At 39.0% G+C, this 18,702-nt stretch overlaps 1 protein-coding gene across 1 annotated transcript in view; it reads right to left on the reverse strand.

Moving 5' to 3' along the window:
* The window catches only part of DPP6 (dipeptidyl peptidase like 6), a 375,478-nt gene that overhangs the window by 72,026 nt on the left and 284,750 nt on the right, over positions 1-18,702 (reverse strand). The window contains exons 7-8 of the mRNA XM_054390267.1: positions 17,846-17,927; positions 3,952-4,072 (exon numbers count right to left, since the gene is read on the reverse strand). Coding sequence (XP_054246242.1) covers positions 3,952-4,072; positions 17,846-17,927 — 203 coding nt within the window. The remainder of the gene's footprint in view (positions 1-3,951; positions 4,073-17,845; positions 17,928-18,702) is intronic.

Below are 18,702 nucleotides of genomic sequence, written 5' to 3' on the forward strand. Positions count from 1 at the left end.
AAGTAGCTCTCCAGAGGCCATGTACCTCTATATGTGACCATGGACATGCTCAAAAGGCCCCTGTCCAGCTCAGTCATGTCAAGGGACCCTGAATCACCCTGCTGGGGTGTCCCTGGGTTGGCAGCAGCAATATGGAGGGAGACCCTCCTGCCCCATTCCCCAGGATTTAGCATCACACAATCCCATATTCAATGGGCTTCCAAACTTCAACACAGGGACCATACAACCTTCTCTTTGTTACTTATCAGGACCACACAGTGACCTTTGGCAAAGCCCCTCACTGCCACCTTTCTCACAGCATCTCCCTTGGTAGAAAATGAAGATAGTTTGACAGAATTAATTTCTGTTGAAGAGTTCTCTAACAAAGGGTTTAAACAAAATTAATTTTACCTGCATTTTACTTTTTAAAATGTAGATTACTTTTATTAAAGTACTATCTATCTATGTATATAAAGAACATAAATACTTTTATTCCATCACTTTGAAAGGACTCTGTGCTCTACCTCCACTTGTTTGAAAATTATCCTTAACATTCATTATTGCTAAACATAGCCTCAAACCAACAACAATCATTGAGCAAACTGAATTATAAACCACTCTTTGCTGATGCTATGCATTTAAATGCTTAGCTGGTTTCAGCTGCAGAACTTTAAACTCTCTTTTATAGGATATCACTCCATTTTAGTATAAGCATCTATCATGCATAGCTCTGAAAATGTTAAGTCAGACTATTGAAACGTTGTCAATGCTTATTTTAGTAATAAAAGCCATTTTTAATCTATGCTTTCATGTTACAGTAATCTATATATCAATCTATAACCCTCCAGCTAAATGAACTAAGTAGATTAAGCTCTGATTGATTTGAAATGTTTTTCACTGTATTATCAAAAGTCTACAGATCAGCATAAATACCTCGAAGAAATTTTTTTCCCCTTTGGCAGATTTACAAAAGCAGAGCTTAACTTGAATTGAAATGAACTTCTGTATTTTTCCAGGGTAAAAAGCCTGTCAAATCAACTCTAGATCTGCTCTGCTTCTGGACTTACTAAAAACCCATGATTAATAGTACAGTGCATCTATTCTGTCGTGACAAAAGCAACCATGTTAGGAAGAAAAGCATTCCCTCTAGGCCCACCATTCATACCAAGTGTCAGGAGCAACCCCAAACAGTGGCACTGCTGGCACTGCCACCTGCATACCGCTGTACAAACAGCTCTTGGAAAGGGTGGAGGGAGTTTTTTTGATGTGCTCTTGCTGATTGTTTTAAACTGTCTTACTCAGACAGAAAATGAAGAATTATTAGGTTTTTTTTAATTGCTTTTAGGGAAAGTGAGAAGCAGGTCATGAGCTGTCATAGAAACAGCGTGGGCACTGTGAGGAGGTTTGGCTGCCACTGCCGGAGGTGGTGAACTTCAGCAACAAAAAGAACACACGAGGGAAGAGAAGTGTGCTGAACTTGCTGTGATCCTGTGAAGCTGCCTTTCTCGCAGCTTCTTTGCAGATTATCTGCTGGAGGTAGATGCACAGATGGAACAAGATTTCTACATATGCTCAGCGTTCATCTCAGTTGCTTGCTGAGATGGCAGCAGTGCAAACAAACATGGGTCTGAGCATCCCACTCAGCTCTCTCAGGAAGGTGGAGAAGACACATCTATAAACATCATTGGGCATGGGGGAAGAGGAAAAATAGCTTTTGAGGTGGCATTGGAGGCAATTTGTGAAAATAAAGGGGTCCGTCACAGTGTGTGGGCAGAGCATCTCAGCTGCTGCTAGGGTAAAACTTCAGCTTCATCAACGCCTGAATTCCCATGGACTCCAGTGGGGAAATGTTTGTTTCCCGGTGATCCTTATCCATTTACCACCACAGAGTACTCAGATTCTTCTGAGATTCCACTTCATCCTTCCATGAATGCAGAGAGCTGACAGCTGAACACTGCAGATCCATCGGATCTCACAGCCCCTCAGCTTGTTCAAGCATCTCCCGTGAATCCTCAGTCCTGACTCCAGTTACAGATACATCTCCATGAGGACTACATGAGTGATACAGAGCAAGAGAAGGAGCTCAACTCACACAATCCACCTCTGGATTCGATTTTGGATTCTTTATTCCCTCACTTGGAAACGTTTATATCTGAACTTTTCCTGTGGGTCCATCTACACCTTGCTGGTGTAGTAAGAGAAGCTTTGATTTCAATATAAACTACACCTGGACATGAGGTGACATTTCCAAAGTGATGCTATATCCAGACTTAGTGACCTGCTTGGTATAACCAGACTGTATTTGATCATACATTCCTTATCCCAGTATGCTAACCTAAAGCTAACGAGATAGTTCCTTATAAAGGATGAACCTGAAAGTCAGTGTCAGATATTGCCTGAGCAATCCTGTAAGTGAATGAAAAACCATGTCAGCAAAATGAGGGTCAGCACAGCCTTACCAACATGCATGGAGTTCACTGGCTTGACAAACTCCTCTCAGCACAGTGCTGTGTCTGAGACTCTACAAGAAGACCTTATGCACTACATGATGTATAGCAGCAAAATACAAGTACCAGTACACACAGTTGACCTACAGGCTTGCTCACAACTTCACTAACAAATTAAAAAGTAGAGAAAAAAATTAAAGAAAATTAGCACATTATAGTTTCTTAGCCAGTCCTCTGACTACAAGGTGCTTCACTAGGAGGACAGTCACTTGCAAATATTCTGTGGCACCATGTAACAGTATATTCAGATATTAAAAATGATCTAAACCATTGTCAGATTTTTTTCACTGATGTGTTTGGTAGGTTTGTGCATTTATTTATGGGACCAACTTCTCTGAGAGTGGCAAACAAAATGAATAATTTTAATTCCCTCATATTGGAGTCCAACAGCCCCAATTTAGCTGTGATACAGAGTAATTTAAGGCATGATTCATATATTTACATCAGTTAATTCATGAGTGGCATTTTACAGCCTATTCTGTTCCATTAAGCCTCAAAGAACTAGGAGCAGCCAACAAGGCACAGTTAATAGATGTATCTGGACACTTCTTTCTATAAAGGTAAGAAAAGTTTGGGACTGTGTTGGGATCTGCAGGAGAAAGCATGACTTTAGATGGGGAATGTGTCACAGGAAAGAGACACTGTCGACTCCCAGACCCATGAGTCTTGTGAACAAAAAACTGCTGGCAGCAACAGCCAGCAACAGAGAGGGATGCATGTTGTATGCATCTTACATATATTTTTATATATATTAGATATGTATTTTTTTTTAATTTTAATTCCAATAAAGTAATAGCTTAAAAGTTAAAACATCTTCCATGAGGACTGGGGATGGCTGGGATCTTTTTCTAAGCTGATGTGCAGATGAGGTTATCTTGCAAGCAGGTTATCACAAATACCTGAAGGACCATTTGACAGCAGAAAGGACTAAAATAAAGCAGTGCCCCAGTGATGACCTTCTGCCATAGCAGGCCCATTTTCAAGAGAAATAAGCCAATTACTGTGAGGACCTGTCTGCTTTTTGAAAATTTTTAGGTAGCTAGATCTGGACAGCTTCCAGAGCCCACCTAGTGATGATGAAAATAATCATGTAAAATAGCTTCTTTGCTTCCTCCTTTAAAAGAAAACCCTTTTCCCTCCCCATTTCTGTGATTTGAAAACTGGCATGTCTATGAGTGATTGCAGGTGCCATTAAATAATGAAGCAGCTCTGTTCATTAAAGCTTGGTGATTTATTACCTTTGGACTAAGGGATAGAAAAACAGCCTGAAAACAGAATTCTTACATCATTTCACATTATTTCCAGTCCAGCACTTCAGACAATGGTTAGAACATCAACTTTTTTGCTCCATGGTCCAGCAGTCCCCCAGAACTACAATGCTGACCATCAAATTCCAGACAGTTCTGCAAATCTAGACTGCAACTTAAACTCATAACTACCTGCTGCCCTAAATGTTGTGTCCTACCTTCATACAGCCAGTCGCTGAGCCCATTGAAAATGACACCTTCCTTTCCTGTGGAGACCACTCGGATGGCTTGTTTCCCCACATGTGCACAGTAGTAGATGTTATTCTCAAAGATAAATATCTGGTTTGAAAGGAAAAAGAAAAAGGAAACAGCATTAAGCAGTGGCTGAATTACAAGATATTGCATTTTATGCGTGATAAGACAAGGAACAATGGGTTCAAACTAGAACACAGAAGATTTCACCTCAACATGAGGAGAAACTTCTTTACAGTGAGGGTGACAGAGCACTGGAACAGGCTGCCCAGGGAGGTTGTGGAGTCTCCTTCTCTGGAGACTTTCCAAACCCACCTGGATGCATTCCTGTGTGGACTACCCTAAGTGATGCTGCTCTGGCAGCGGGGTTGGACCTGATGATCTCTTGAGGTCCCTTCCAACCTCTGATATACTGTGAGACTGTGACTGTGTGCATTTTGCTTTCACAGTATTTGGCAGTACAAAACCACACATCACATTTTTATAGTGTCTTTCATAAAAAAAAAAAAAAGGATTTCTAAAGCTTGGTTCCAATGCCATCAGCTAATAGAAAGGTGCAAATGTACAACAAACTGAAGCCTCAGTTCTTTGATGCAAGCTTTATTTTTCTTGCTCCTGTCTTCATTTCAGCAATTGAACAGGGAACATGAAACGAAGAATGCCATTGCTCAGGATTTTGGGAAAGCGGTCCAGGACACAGTAGCAGTTTGCAGATCCGATGGTGGTGCCATGTGGTGAATGAACTGGCTACTGGAAACTGCTTAGTGCTTGTTCCCAGCTGCTCCTTAAAACACAGCTGGCAACCTATTACATAAATCTGAATCCAGTTTTTAATGTGGATCCAACAAGACAACACGTGCTGTCAAACGGGCTGTGACTGCAGTGTGTTGGTGTTTGGCTGAGGAGCAGGTGCACATGTTCCAAGGACACAAGTGGGTGTGGTAGACCTCCTGCTCTTTCCCAGTTCCCAAGGCACCTTCCTACAGGAACCGGGGTGGATGAGATGAAGACACACATGGGGTCTCATTCCCCTGACAGCACAGATGCAGCTGACATAATTTTCATCTTGTCTTCGGGAACTTCTCCCTTCCTGTTACAAAAATCTAGTGGATTCAGGTTGTTGAAAGATTGCATGACCAAAGTGTCATGGGACCTCACAGCTCCTCAGGAGGGCACAGATAGGCCCACACCAAGGATCTCCATCAAGTACCTAAGCCTGCCTCTGCCAATGCCTGCTCACACAAGCTGGTGCAGTCTGTAGGAAGAGAGTTCCATCTGGGAGAAGAATTTACAAATAGAAAATTCTCATCAATCATAAAAATGTCAGTTTAAGACTGTCAGGAAAGGAGTGTAACATAAGAATCCCAAAGAAGCCAACTTTTTTTTTTTTTTTTTTTTTTTTAAAGATAATTTCATGTGAGTCATTAACTCTACTGCTATTTTGGGAATCAGGCTGTTTAGGTGTTTAAGTGCTGATCAGTGATCAAAACTTTAGTCAGACACTAAAAAAGAAAAATATTATTCCATGACATCAGTCTTTCTCATCCAGTTAAATGCTTTGTTCTGCCTTTTGCTGTCACTGATGACACAGATCTGTCCTCTCCCCATCTCAAACTGAATTACATATATTTTAAACACCATTCAGACTGCAAAGATATACTGAGCAGGGTATCAGAAAGCCATCAATGACAAACTGTTAATTCAAGTTAATAGCCATTTACAGATGGGGTTTATACACTTGAAGGTATTGGAATAAATGTTAGGTATCTTTACCATGATACTAGAATGCAATTTCTCATATTATACTCATAAAAAGACAAAATTGGGAAAAATATTTTCTTTTGGCTTCTGTTTCACATCCTATTACAATACGTGTTTCACCCAAAGATGAGTTGGAGAGATTCCAGAAGAAAGTATAGATCCTAATTTAATTTTGGCAGCAGTTACAGAGAGTTTGCCTGAAGATAAAAAATATGACTGAAATTCTAGTTTACTTTTATTTCTTCTAAACTAAGAAAAGCTCCATCCAATTAATATCTTTTGAAAGTAAAACACATGTTGTGGAAGATACTACAGCCTCTTTCCTGCCTTGATATTTAGTAAGCAGAGGAGCCAGATAAGGGATACCAAGCAAAAAAGTTTATGTGTTGGCTTGTCTGCATATTGGAAGGTTGTTGAAGCTTAAATGAATATAAAAATCAGGAAGACTAAGCAGAAGATACTTTGGACCCTAACAAATCCAAATCTCTGTACCCAAGATCTAAACGTGCTTGGGGTGTTTGAGTGGGGGCAGGCATACAACCACATGGAGTTATTCAAGTGATGCAATTGTTTCTTTGCCCAGATTCTCCCAACAAACGAAGAGTTTGCAATATTTTGTACTGTATTAAATTTTAAAGGAATTTACAGGGAAAATAAAGAAGACAGATTGACAACCTGCTCCTGCCCTTTGCTTTGTAAAGCACTGCAATGTTTTCTGTCGTCACTCTTTTGTCTTTCAAAGCCTCACCGCTGGATGAGGTATCAGGTAGCTGCAATGGAAAAATAATCTAGTGCTCTGACTTCAAACTGTCTCCCATAAAATTCTGAACCAAACTGCAGCACCTCATAGAGAATTTAAAATTATCCTGCTAACTACAGCGCCTTGTACCCTAAAAATGTCACCCATCATCAAGATAAAAGATAACTGAAGCAGTGCAAGGAAGGTTTCTGTGTAATGTATCTTATAAATTAAGAAAAAGCTTTTGAACTCCTGTTATACATCAAAGAGAAATGTCTTTGGATTACTCTGCATTCTGAGTTAGAAAGTTATTTGAAGATATTATGAGTTACTTATACAATATTTTTCTACTGTTTTGGTTTTATGACATCAAAGCAGTGCTCCCTACCAAATGATCACAATCCCTTCAGTTAATTAGAGGATAAGGAGTTTTAGTAAAGATAAATAGTTTAAAAGAATATATGGACATCACTTTCACATTATTTTATGCTTGCTTTTCACAGTGCAAAATGACACTGTAAGGGGTCAAGCTCAGACCCAACATTTCTGGTGTCTTCTGTTTCAGTGTGCATATCTGAGCATGTCTTTACCCTCAATATCCCTGCAATATATATACCTTTTTTATCACAAACAGCACATCAAGTCCAACACTGAGCATGACCAGTGGCAGGGAAAATAAACCTGTGCTATGTCAGGAAGGTATCCCCATGTCTGTTTTCATTACAACACACTCAACACAGAGGAGGGAGAAGATAATCTGAAAGAAGTCAGAAGATTGGAAACATCCATACCTAGACTGAGAAACCTGAAATTGCCATGGGTAATGGAGAGGACACAGGGGAAAAAAAGGCAAAGGATGTTTTTACCCTTTCATTTCTCTAACAGTGAAACCTAAAAGAAAGTTATTTAAAAGTGGATAAAAAATATTTCCTAATGAAGTCAGGATTAATGTGTGGAACTCCTTGCCACACAATGTAACAAAAGACAAGAACTTCATTCTCTTCCTGCTGGATGTTATAAGAGATGCTCAAAAGATGAAATATTTAACAAAGATAACTGTAACTCACAGGAGAATAAAGCTAAAGTTTGAGGGTTTTTTTTAATGCATTCACTTAACACTAGGGTAACAAAAATCAATGGGCATTTTGCTGTTGGCTTTACGTGGTTCAGGATACCACCTGAAACTTTCAACACAAGAGATAACCCCTTTACACTCAGGAATCAATACACCACTAACTCGTGTGAGCTGGGAATAAAGCTCTGCCTGCTTGGAGTTTGTCTTAGAACTGATTATTTCAAACCACTTGACCTGCTTGTGTGACAGAAATAATACTGAAGAAAAAATATTGGACAAGTTGAGCCACAAACCTGAGACAGGAAGAGAACTTAAAGTCAGAGGTGAAGTATTTATATGGTAAGATAAATGTATACAGTAAGGTAATGCTTGCACTAACAGTGAAATAAACTTAATTCACTTAAACCATACATGAGCCTTAACAACGATGATTGATTTAAAGGGGATTTATTTTAAATGGTTTTGGAACACTTTAAAGGCTTCTGAAGTAATACTCTCTACCTAACTGACCCAGAGTGATATTAAATAATTATGCTGCAGTAATTAAAACATCGGTACTTTTAAATGGACTCATTGATAGACCTTTTCAGAAATCTAATGAAAATAATCTTTTTAAAACCACTGCAAAGGTCACACTGACCAAGTATTTCGAGCAGATGAATACCACACCTGCTTTTACAGTTGTTCAACCCATCTTCTTTCCAGCCAAAGAGGTAAGTTCCTATTTCTTCACAGACTAAGAAAAATAAATTCATATGCATTCATCTGCATTTTTACTGCTTCTATTTATTTTCAGCTGCAGAGTGGCATTCTGAGTTTATGTTCTCTTTACCACATCATTTCTAACACGGATAGCCTGTCAACTAAATGAGCGACATCACTCAAGCTTAGCATCTCCCAGCATAAAGTTAATGCCTGGATGCTCATTATTTTAAATTATTAGCACATTGCAGAAGCATGAATGTTTCCTACACAGCAGAAGGCATTGCAAGGCTAAGTCACAGGATTTAACTATGACAGAGTAGTTGACATGGAAAAGTCTGTCAGGTAGCACGGAGAGTGTGGTCAACAAGAACAGGCACAAAGTCTGGCCTTGACACTCTTGTGAAATCTAAATCACTCCAAACTTCCTTGGAGGCTGGAAAACACAGTCACAAAATGGAAGATTCAGTGAGTGGGGAAACCTAATTGTAAATCAATATGCCACCCTCTCTTCATCCAACATAATATACTTCATTGCTTTCTGGTCTTACTGTTAAAGCCTTATTTTATTTTTTCATTGTGCAGAAGTCTGCTTGTTTTTTGCTGCCAAACCAGTTTACCTGAGGGTATATTCTGCAGAATAAATTTAATAATAGACTGACATTATAATTCTGCATCTCTCAGAGATGCTTGTATTTATTTTTCAGAACTAGTAAAAATTATCTGTGTAAAGGTAATTGTCCATGGACTTCACTGTTATAGATGCTGAACAAATGCACAGAGCAGTCCCTAACAGATGTCAGAGAGAAGTGAGAAAATGTGAGAGAAAGCCCTGCAGACACCAAGGTCAGTGAAGAAGGAGGGGGAGGAGGTGCTTCAGGCACTGGAGCAGAGATCAGCATGGTGATGCAGGTCATTCTCCTGCAGCCTGTGGAGATGTGCAGTGAAGGAAACTGCAAGCCCTGGGGATCCCAATCTGGAGCAGGCTTCTGTCAGGACCTGTAGCCTGTGAAGAAGAATCCATGCAGGAAAAGCATTTTTTGCAGTACCTGTGGCTGGAGCTACGGGGTACCTACATGGAATCAGAAAAACTGCAGCCCATGGGAAGGGCTCACATTGGAGAAGGTCCTAAAGGACTGTCTCTTGTGAGTAGGACCCCATGTTGGAGCAGGGAAAGAGCATAAGGTGGAAAGAGTGAAGAGATGAAGTCTAATGGATGGACCACGGCCCATTTCCCATCACCCTGAGCTGCTCCGAGAGAGGACACGGAGAAATCAGGAGTGAAGAGCCTGAGAAGAAGGGAGGGATGAGGAGGATGGAAAGTGGGTTTAGTTTTGTTTCTCACTATCCCAGTCTATTACAATTAATTTGCAATAAAAGAAATTAATTTCCCCAAGCAGATTCTGCTTGCTCATGACAGTAATTGCTGAGTGATCTTCCTGTCTTTATCAGAGAGCCCTTCTAAAGCCTGTTTGTTTTTCCACTGCCATCTGAAACCTGGAAGCCAAGGGCTGTGAGGGCTGTGAAAATGAGAAACTTCAGCGAGAAAGATTCCCCATGGTTTTGTCCAAGTTAAAACTTGTCTTTACTACATAGAACTAGCATGCCCATCCTTGTTCACTCAGGATCTTGAAGCAGACATGATAACTGTGTTCTCCCTCTGGGATATCAAGGAAATCTGATGAGCACTGTACCACAAAGGTCTTGGCAGTTTGCTGTTACCATTCTTACATCAACTGCAGGCAGAAAAATGTGTGATCAATTCAATATCAGTTCTAAAGCTTGTTGCTGATTGACTATGCATTATTTAATGATTGCTCTGACAATTTCCTCTTTTGAACCTCATAAAATGCAAACTTTGATGTTCAAATAGCTTCCATTAATGCATTCTCTCATGAGTGTTGCTTTTATTGCATGTGACATGATTATGCCAACTCTTATCAGTTCTTCAAAAAAGGTAATAAACTCATATATTGCTCCTCACCAGTGAGCTTACATAATAAGAGGTAGTATTTTAATTAGATTTTTCATTGTTGCCATTTAAATGTAGCTTGATAGCAGGTGGGGAAAAAAGGCATAAGACAAAAACTTCAAAGTATTTTCATTCTCTCCATCAAATGGTTCATGCTCACAATTTAAGAAAGAGACAGGTAACAATTAGGATGGAGGAGTGAGATAAAGAGTTTTTAAATCAACCTTTTCTTCTGTACAAAACCAAAATGTCATTATTAAAGCCAGTGATGAACTGATGAAACTTCTCCACAAGGTCAACACACTGCAGAGAATAACATCTTGATAAATTATTGACAGAAAAGGCTACAGTTTCAGGTTTTCATACCAAGATTTATCTTTGCTTTAATTTAAAGTAAGAAGATAACTCCTTACCAAGCCAAGGATTTAGAAGACATGGCAGTTGCTGAAGGTATGCAACAAATAGATAAAGCTTACTTCAATTCACCTTTACCATGCCCAGAGATGGGCAGTGGTGGCATTTAGAACACAGTGAGGACTATGCCAGTTTAAAAATGATTCTGCAGGAAGGCAGAAGGTCTTCAGAGACAATCCAAAATTCACAAAATCAATACTTGAGATAAAGCCCCATAAAATGCACTGCAGGAGTAATGACTGAATTCTATGATCTGGAGACACATTCCCAAACTTTTTTTCCTTTTAAGCTAGGCACAGAGGACAGTTTTTGTCATGTCTCTCCCATCTTAAAACCTTAAGGGCCTTAATATTCTTCTCAGGTTTCTACCAGCTTCTCTACATTTTTGACATTGCATCATTACAAACACTGTGCATTTCCATTTGTATTCTCTGGGTAGGCTAGTCCACAACACATGCAGATTCTAATCACACCTAGAGTCTACTAGAGTCCAGACAAATAAGCAATAAGCATGATTCTGGAGATTTAAAATATATATATTTCAAGAAAAACAATATGCTGCCCTATTTTCTGTCATTGCAGGAAGAAAAGAGGGTTTATTTCACCTCTACAAAGAGAACCATGTCTGCTTGGATTTCCTTGCCCTGGATTTTAATGGGGTTATTTTAATTTATAACTGCCTTGTTATGTTAAAGAACGTATCAGTAAATGTACCATTCAGTATGGAAGTCTAATTCTCCTTTTAAGTTCTGCTTGATGTATTATTGTGTATTCTGTAATCTAATATCACTGCCAGTTACATAGGGCATCACTATAAATTAGATTATTTAATGTGAGAGGATACAGTGTTTCCTTTTAAATATTTTATTGTGTTTTAGAATTAATATGTGGCTAAGGAGAACACAGAAATTACTTGTCAGCATAAAGAAACTGGCACCTGGGATTTAGGGCCCCTCCAGGTACACATCTGACCTTGGACTTTGAGCTGGTCAGCATATTCCTTTTTGATAGTGTTTAGCTATAGAAATGATCAACATCTAATCCAGCAGCTGAAGAGTAGAGCTAACAGACTATTTCCTGAAGCTTTCTTATCTCTCTGATGACTGGGAGTTTGTGGGGAAGGAGAGACCACCACCAGAAATGAAGATGAGCTACCCCGCTGTTCTGATGGCACTGCTTAGTCCTGCTTGTGGTTCCTAGCAGCTGCCACATAATTGTACTCTCACTGCTGTCTATAGTAAAAGGTAACTATTTTCATGGCACAAAAGCCCTAGCAGCTTCCCAAGAACAACACTTTTCATAAGCATTTATTTCAATGGACATCATCTACCACCCATGGTTTTGTAAGATGCCAGAAACCCTCATGCATAGATCTAAAGTAGATACTTCTACCTGTTAGATCTCTGGAATGAAAAGTGCACTTAAGAGAAGATACATGTTCCATATCCCTAAAACACAACTGAAATTAAAGGAATATCAACATTGCAGATCTCTGTAAAGCAGGGAATTATTTTCAGTGGAACTGACTCTACACTAAAGCATTGCACTCTTAGGAGTTTTGCACTGTATGCAGGTGCAGTAGGGTATAACACAATGTGCTGACAGAGAAAGGAAGAAAATTCAGTACTTGCCCAAGTTCACCAAGATGGTGAATCAGCTCAGCTAGCAAGGGCATCTACAGATGCATTTCTTGGAGGTACCTCATCTGTTTTCATAATGGAGAGTGTGAATGTCTGCAACATTTAGTATATTAATTCTCTTAAGTCCACTGTAAGACAGGAATGTATTGTCATCTTCATGCTCTAACTTAACCAGAAAACAGTGACATGTATGAAGTCACAGAGGGAGCCTATGGCCCTAAACACAAGGCCATCCTGTGTCTCATATTTGGATGCAAGAGCAGTAACAGTTTTTCTGATTTATTAGTAAAATTTCTATGGTAAATAATCAATGTCATTGTTTCGTTTCTTTTTTTCCCCTCTGAAATATTTCACATCCACAAAAAGAGCAACATTTTATTTACAATAATATCACTTCTATTTTCTTCCAGTAACATTGATGGTAGCTTTTCCAGTTATCTTAAATATCTCACTATTTTGCCACCAATGAAAAATGCAGTACCAAGAATTCTGAGATGGGAAGGGACAAAACCGTTCTCAGCAGAGCTCATAACACTGACTGTGCCTCATTTGGTGAATGAGGACTGAGAATTTCAAGTTCAATGGTGCCAAAGGTTGTGCAAAATAAAATACTATTGCCACTGTATCCAAAGAAGCAGAACATCAAAGGAAAAAACCCAAACAACAACCCCCTCAAAAAAACCCAAACAACAAAACCCAACAAAACCCCCAAGCCCCTCCTCAAAAAAAAACCCAACAACCACAAACCAAACAAACAAAAAACCAAAAAAACCCAAAAAACAACCAAACAACAAACCAAACCAAAACCCAACCCAACAAAACAATAACCCTCCCCCCACCCCCCTAATTACCACGCAATATTTTTCCAGTAGAATTCCTTGAATAAAATGGGGAGATAGTGGAAGAGGAATCCCTGACCAGAGCAACCTATCCAGGTATTCAGTGTACACCTAATATATCTTACTGGGTTTCCCTAAATAAATCATATTATTACACTGGAAAAGCAGATGAGGGGGTGACAGCACATCATTATGCTGAAATTATTGTTTTCCTAGAATGCAGAGACCATGTAACAATCTGTCTGAATATCCCTCACCAGGTTTACAAAGTGCTTATGTAGACATTAGAAAGCAGGGAAAAGGGGGAGGGGGGAGGCTTTCTTCCTTGCAACTAGCAAGGTAACCAAGCCAGAATAATTGCATACAGCACACCACAGCTAAATATTGATTCAGACATAACTGCAAAAAGAAGAGGTGAGAGAACACTAGCTTGAAAATAACAATGTAAAAATCTATGAAATAATGGTGTAGACAAATATACCTACAGCAATTATACACAGAGCACTTCAAAAGCCCTGCTGGATCAGGAACAACAGGAGATGATTCAGTACCTCCTGTGAAAATGGTCCTCCTCACTTGGTATCTATGCAGCCCTTCTGCCTGGAACTAAGCTGGCATGACAAACACAAATTCAGGCAAGAAAAAACCTGCTAATTAGAAGAGTCACTCCAGTTTATTTCCAGGTGACATCACCTAAGAAGCTTTTTTCATCTAGATATCCTAACTGGCACGTCTTCACTGTGCTACAATGATAAAAAAAAATTGGTAACCATGAATGAGATGGATAGGTTTTGGCACTGTATCATTCAGATTATTCATATATGAAGGAAATCTAGCATTTCTCTCAATTGTATTGCACTTCTAAAACAGAAACATATATGACAATAAGCTCCTGACCAGCACTTGCATTGACTGTTTGAGGGCATCTGCAAACCCCTAACACAGTAGGGGCTGAAAAACTTGCTCCTTTTTCACCCCTGGCATTTGCATTTTGCCGAAGTAGAGATTTCTTAATGCAACTTCTGCACCTGCTGTGAAACATAACTTATGTTGCTTTAGGACCAATCATACACTTGATTGCTGCATAATCTACAAGAATGAAAGTTGATTCCTGCTCCAAAAATGTTGGCACTGTGAAAAGTTTATCGACTAGAATGTAGGAGACACCCATTTCGACTATTCTATAGGGTTGCAGTCCCTGCAAGGGCATACAAAACTTCCAGCAATTATATAATCCTCTTCCTGTATGTTTTTGATACTTAACCAGTGGAAATAGTAAAAGACTGAGTGGCCAGAAGAACCTCAAAAGAATATTCCTCTTTGCTGTGAAATAAATATCGTGATCTATGAAAGAGATTTTGATTTTTATTTTTAACTTGTAACTCCTGCCTCTAAACTCGTGCAGAGCTGCTTCCCCCAGCATCTGATGTGTCACCACTATCATTAGTATCTGTCAGGGCTCTTACAGATTCTTATTAACATTACAAAAAAAAAAAAAAAAAAAAAAAAGAAACTAACAGCACAGCAGAAATTCTTCTGCTTTTGAAATCAGAGCTTAACAACTTCTGTGAACTGTACTTTTGTGCTCTCAATGCAGGCAAATATTCACTGCACATGATTAGAGCAAACCTACCGCTGGATCCTTCCTTTTGACAATAGTGCCCATGTATATAACTTGCTTGTCCTTATAGGAAGCATTTTGAACCTGGATGTGCTCATCTGGGGATAACTTAGCTGAATGCTTCCTGAAAACTTCAGATTTTTTTGATTCCTTGAGCAGTTTGTCTACAGATCAGCACTACAGAGTCTCTTGCTCTTGGAGCACTCCATGATTTCATCCATGTTGCCAGGCAACCAGAAAAGAAAATCTCTTCACATTGTACTGGGTTTTTTTTTTTGTTGTTGTTTGTTTGGGTTTTTTTGTTTGTTTGTTTTAATAAGTACAGGGGTCCAAGCCTATCCGACACATAAGTTTTATGAAAACTGAGATCAGGTTCATAGTAACTATTAATCTTTACATGGGTACTCTTGGGGCACAGAACCTCACTGTAAGAGATGCAATGTGGTGAAACTGGCAAAATATTACAATAAGATCAATTAACAGAATCTTTTTGGGGGGGGGCAGAATTGAAACATCATAAACGGATAGCTGTGGAGTCATAAATGGCAACAGCAGAAAAAGAAAGGAAATCTAAGGACTGAGAGTTTTGCAAAGATAAGCACACACAGAACAGGGAGCAGGTACAGCCTAACGCTTTTTGCAGTCTATCTTGCCACCCACATCCTGATATTGCTAGAAAGTATCACACAGACTGAGGATAAAGCAGCCTGTTCACTGACAACAACCAAAATTCTTAATGAAGCCTGGTGGGCTGATGCCATCAAACACTAAGTAATTTTTTTTTCACAGAAATATTTTTTTCATAGACATTTTGCACAGACTTTTACACCCAGTAAAGGTGACTCTATTGTGCTGCTATTCCAATTTACTCATTCTATGAAGGCATAAATAAACGTTGGTGCATGTTGTAGGACAAATGAGAGGAACAAGCACTTTAATAACAGCAGATTTAGGGTATGTGTTCCCTATGGCACTGAAGTCAGTGCTTCTCTTTCTATTGAGTCAGGAGCTCACACTGGTAAGATCTCCATTCTTTGGAAGACTTAACTTCTTAAGACTTCAGCAGAGATCTGAGAAAGGCTGAAGCATTTTCCTGACGTACCAGAAGTGAAAGCATTTTTGCATTCTGATGTTCTGACACAGATTTTTCTCAGATCCAATATCTGCCATTATTTACACTGCTCTGTTGGCATGTGTGGCATTCTGCAGGCTAGTAAGAAGTCAAGAACGGTGCTCTGAGGAGTTCATCATCCAAAAAACTGGCATATAATTTAATGAGTAAAGACAAAAGAAAACAAGATAAATAGAAAATTGCTCCTGGGAAAGTTCCACTGTTTATTTTTAATCACAAAGAATGCAGATCATTCAGGCTGCTTATCTTTCTTTTTTTTTCCCCCATTTTTTTTTTTTTTGAATGATGAAACATGTAAGGAGAAAGAGGTCAGACCAGGGACCAAAAGTTCCCCCAGGAAGGATCAAATCAAAGCTACAAAGGGAATAGAAAATTTTGGAATCAAATCCTCTTACTCTTCCTGCTCTGCCTCTCCTTTGTGTTGTTGAATAACAAACCAGGAGATTTCAAGGGGAAAGCTTTTTATATCCTGAAAATTGGGCAATCTTTAAGGTGATGTAAAACCCATCCACCCTTTGCTCCCACCTCTGCTGGGAGGTGCAGCATGAAGTCAGGTGTGCACAGAGCTAGCACACGCTCAGGTACCCAGATGTAGCTTTCCTTACAGGTTGAGAGAAGCTCAGTTTCTTAGAGTTCAAACAGAAAGAGCTAGCAAACAGTGAATAAACAGTCTGGGTTTGCTTTCTTTGCCATGACCTAAAGGTAGTCTGTGGCACTGAATGTAATGTTATCAACTGATATTATCATCAGCTGGCCAGCCCAATGCTGGGACCACAGTGACCTTCACCAGTGAATATAACAGAAACAATTTGGTCATGATCAGAGCCAGACCCCTGTGGATGAGTACAAACTGCTCAGCAGTAATCTGTTGGGTAGCAGTCTAAGGAATTTGAAATGGCACATGTCAGAGGATGAAAGCAGATTTTGTACATGTGTGCAATAAAAAAAGGAACCCCTCAGAAATCATTTTGCATAGAGGTAAAGACTGCTGCATTTCAACTTGTATCAGATTTGAGCTTGATGACCCTCAAACTTGATTTTCCCAATGGAGCAGAGGAAAGACTTTCCTGTTCCTGTATCTGTTATGTCTCCTCCAACCTGATTTGTGGACTGGCAATTATAAAGTCTCCTATTGCTGTTTTTAAATCAGAAAATTCGAAAACAATCTAGTTAGGAACACAGACAAAAAAATCCCCAAGAGAGGATTTGGGACAGGAGACATTTGCCAGATATTCTCAGATAATGAGCCTTCAAAGCTCATTTCTTGATATAAAGATTCTATATCAAGAAAGAATGTGCTAGTTTTTCTTTTCTTGTTACAGTAGAAAGAGAATATTTGGAATATGAACAATTTTAATATTGAATTTACACCAGGAAATGAAGCCAAAGGATCTGGCCAGGATATGCATGCTCCAAAAAATGAGCAAGTCCAAGATGGCAATGGCTGAGGGACTAAACACCAGAGATTTCAGGACTGTTGCAGAATCAGAGGCTCCATGAAACACAATGAATCCCTGATAAACATGGGCTCTGAAAACTTTCCAGAATACACTTCTTTTGTCTGTTTTGCAAATAACTACTGGGCAAATTGGGGCAACTCTGTTCTAGAGAGGTTTACTCCAAACAGGGCTGCTAATATTAAAACACCCCCAGTGTCAAGTCTGCCAGTCTGAAGATGCCCTACTAACTAAAGCATACTATTATGTCTATAACCTGTCCTGTGTCCAACACTTGGAGAAGCAGGTGCAGCCCCTCAAAGTGCTTCTGCATTTTCAGACACAATTATTTTTCAGTAAATACACATATTTGTTGCTTTTAGAAATAAATTACATAATAAAACAACCCCCATAAAGAAGCTAGAATCTACCACACAGATTTCATGAAATTAGTTAATAAAAAGTATTTCTTTCTTCCAGAAAATAGCATAGTCTCTAAATTCATTTGCACATTTGTTCTTTCTCTTACCAGCTGTTGACCTTTTGGACCCCAACCAGCGTATTGAAGCTTTGCATTGCTGACCTCAGGGGGATACAAATTCTGGGGATCCCTGCAAATAGAGAAAATAAGATTTCAGCTTCAGAAATGTCCTTATTTGTGCTGGTGCATGGCTGTTTTGGAAATCCACCATGACCTTGTAAAGTGTCTTTCAGCTGGAATCATCTAATATTTAGTGCCAGATTTCTGTAATTTATTTTTTTTAACCTTAAGGTAAGCATGATACCATTAGCAAATGTTGGAAATACCAAGTAATTAATTGACATTTTCTGTTTCTTATTTGTACAAAGTTAAATATATTAGTTCTACTGCTGACTTGTCTAAGCCTCAAGAATTAGTCAAGGGATGGCAAAGTAATTGTATTTATCAACACTGATGATGTCCACAAGGGATAAACAATAATTATATTTTTGAACCATACTGAAAGTAGAAAAGCATGATTTTGTCTTCTTCACCCCATGGCTTTTCTGCCTAATAATTTTTCTTTGAAAATGACAGCAGAAAAGTTTAACAACTGTGTAACAAGTGATATACAGCCTGGCTTCGAAGGGGAAAAGCTCCTATAAATACCAAATATCCCATTTTTTAAAAAAGGAAATAAAATCGAAATGCTTTTCTTGTTCTTTCATCCATTACTTTCATTTTGTAGCAGGAACCAGTGAGACACAGCAAATGTAATAGAGAAAAAGGAGATTTTTTTGGTAAATGTCAGAGCAGCATACTGTCACTTAATCACAGCACAGACAGCACTGCCTTGCCTGCATTTATACACAGCACAAATAATTACATTACATACTCTGAAGTCATATTGGTACAACTCTGTGTAT

This window comes from Indicator indicator, chromosome 20, assembly GCF_027791375.1.
Source record: "Indicator indicator isolate 239-I01 chromosome 20, UM_Iind_1.1, whole genome shotgun sequence".
In the NCBI taxonomy this organism is placed as follows: domain Eukaryota; kingdom Metazoa; phylum Chordata; class Aves; order Piciformes; family Indicatoridae; genus Indicator; species Indicator indicator.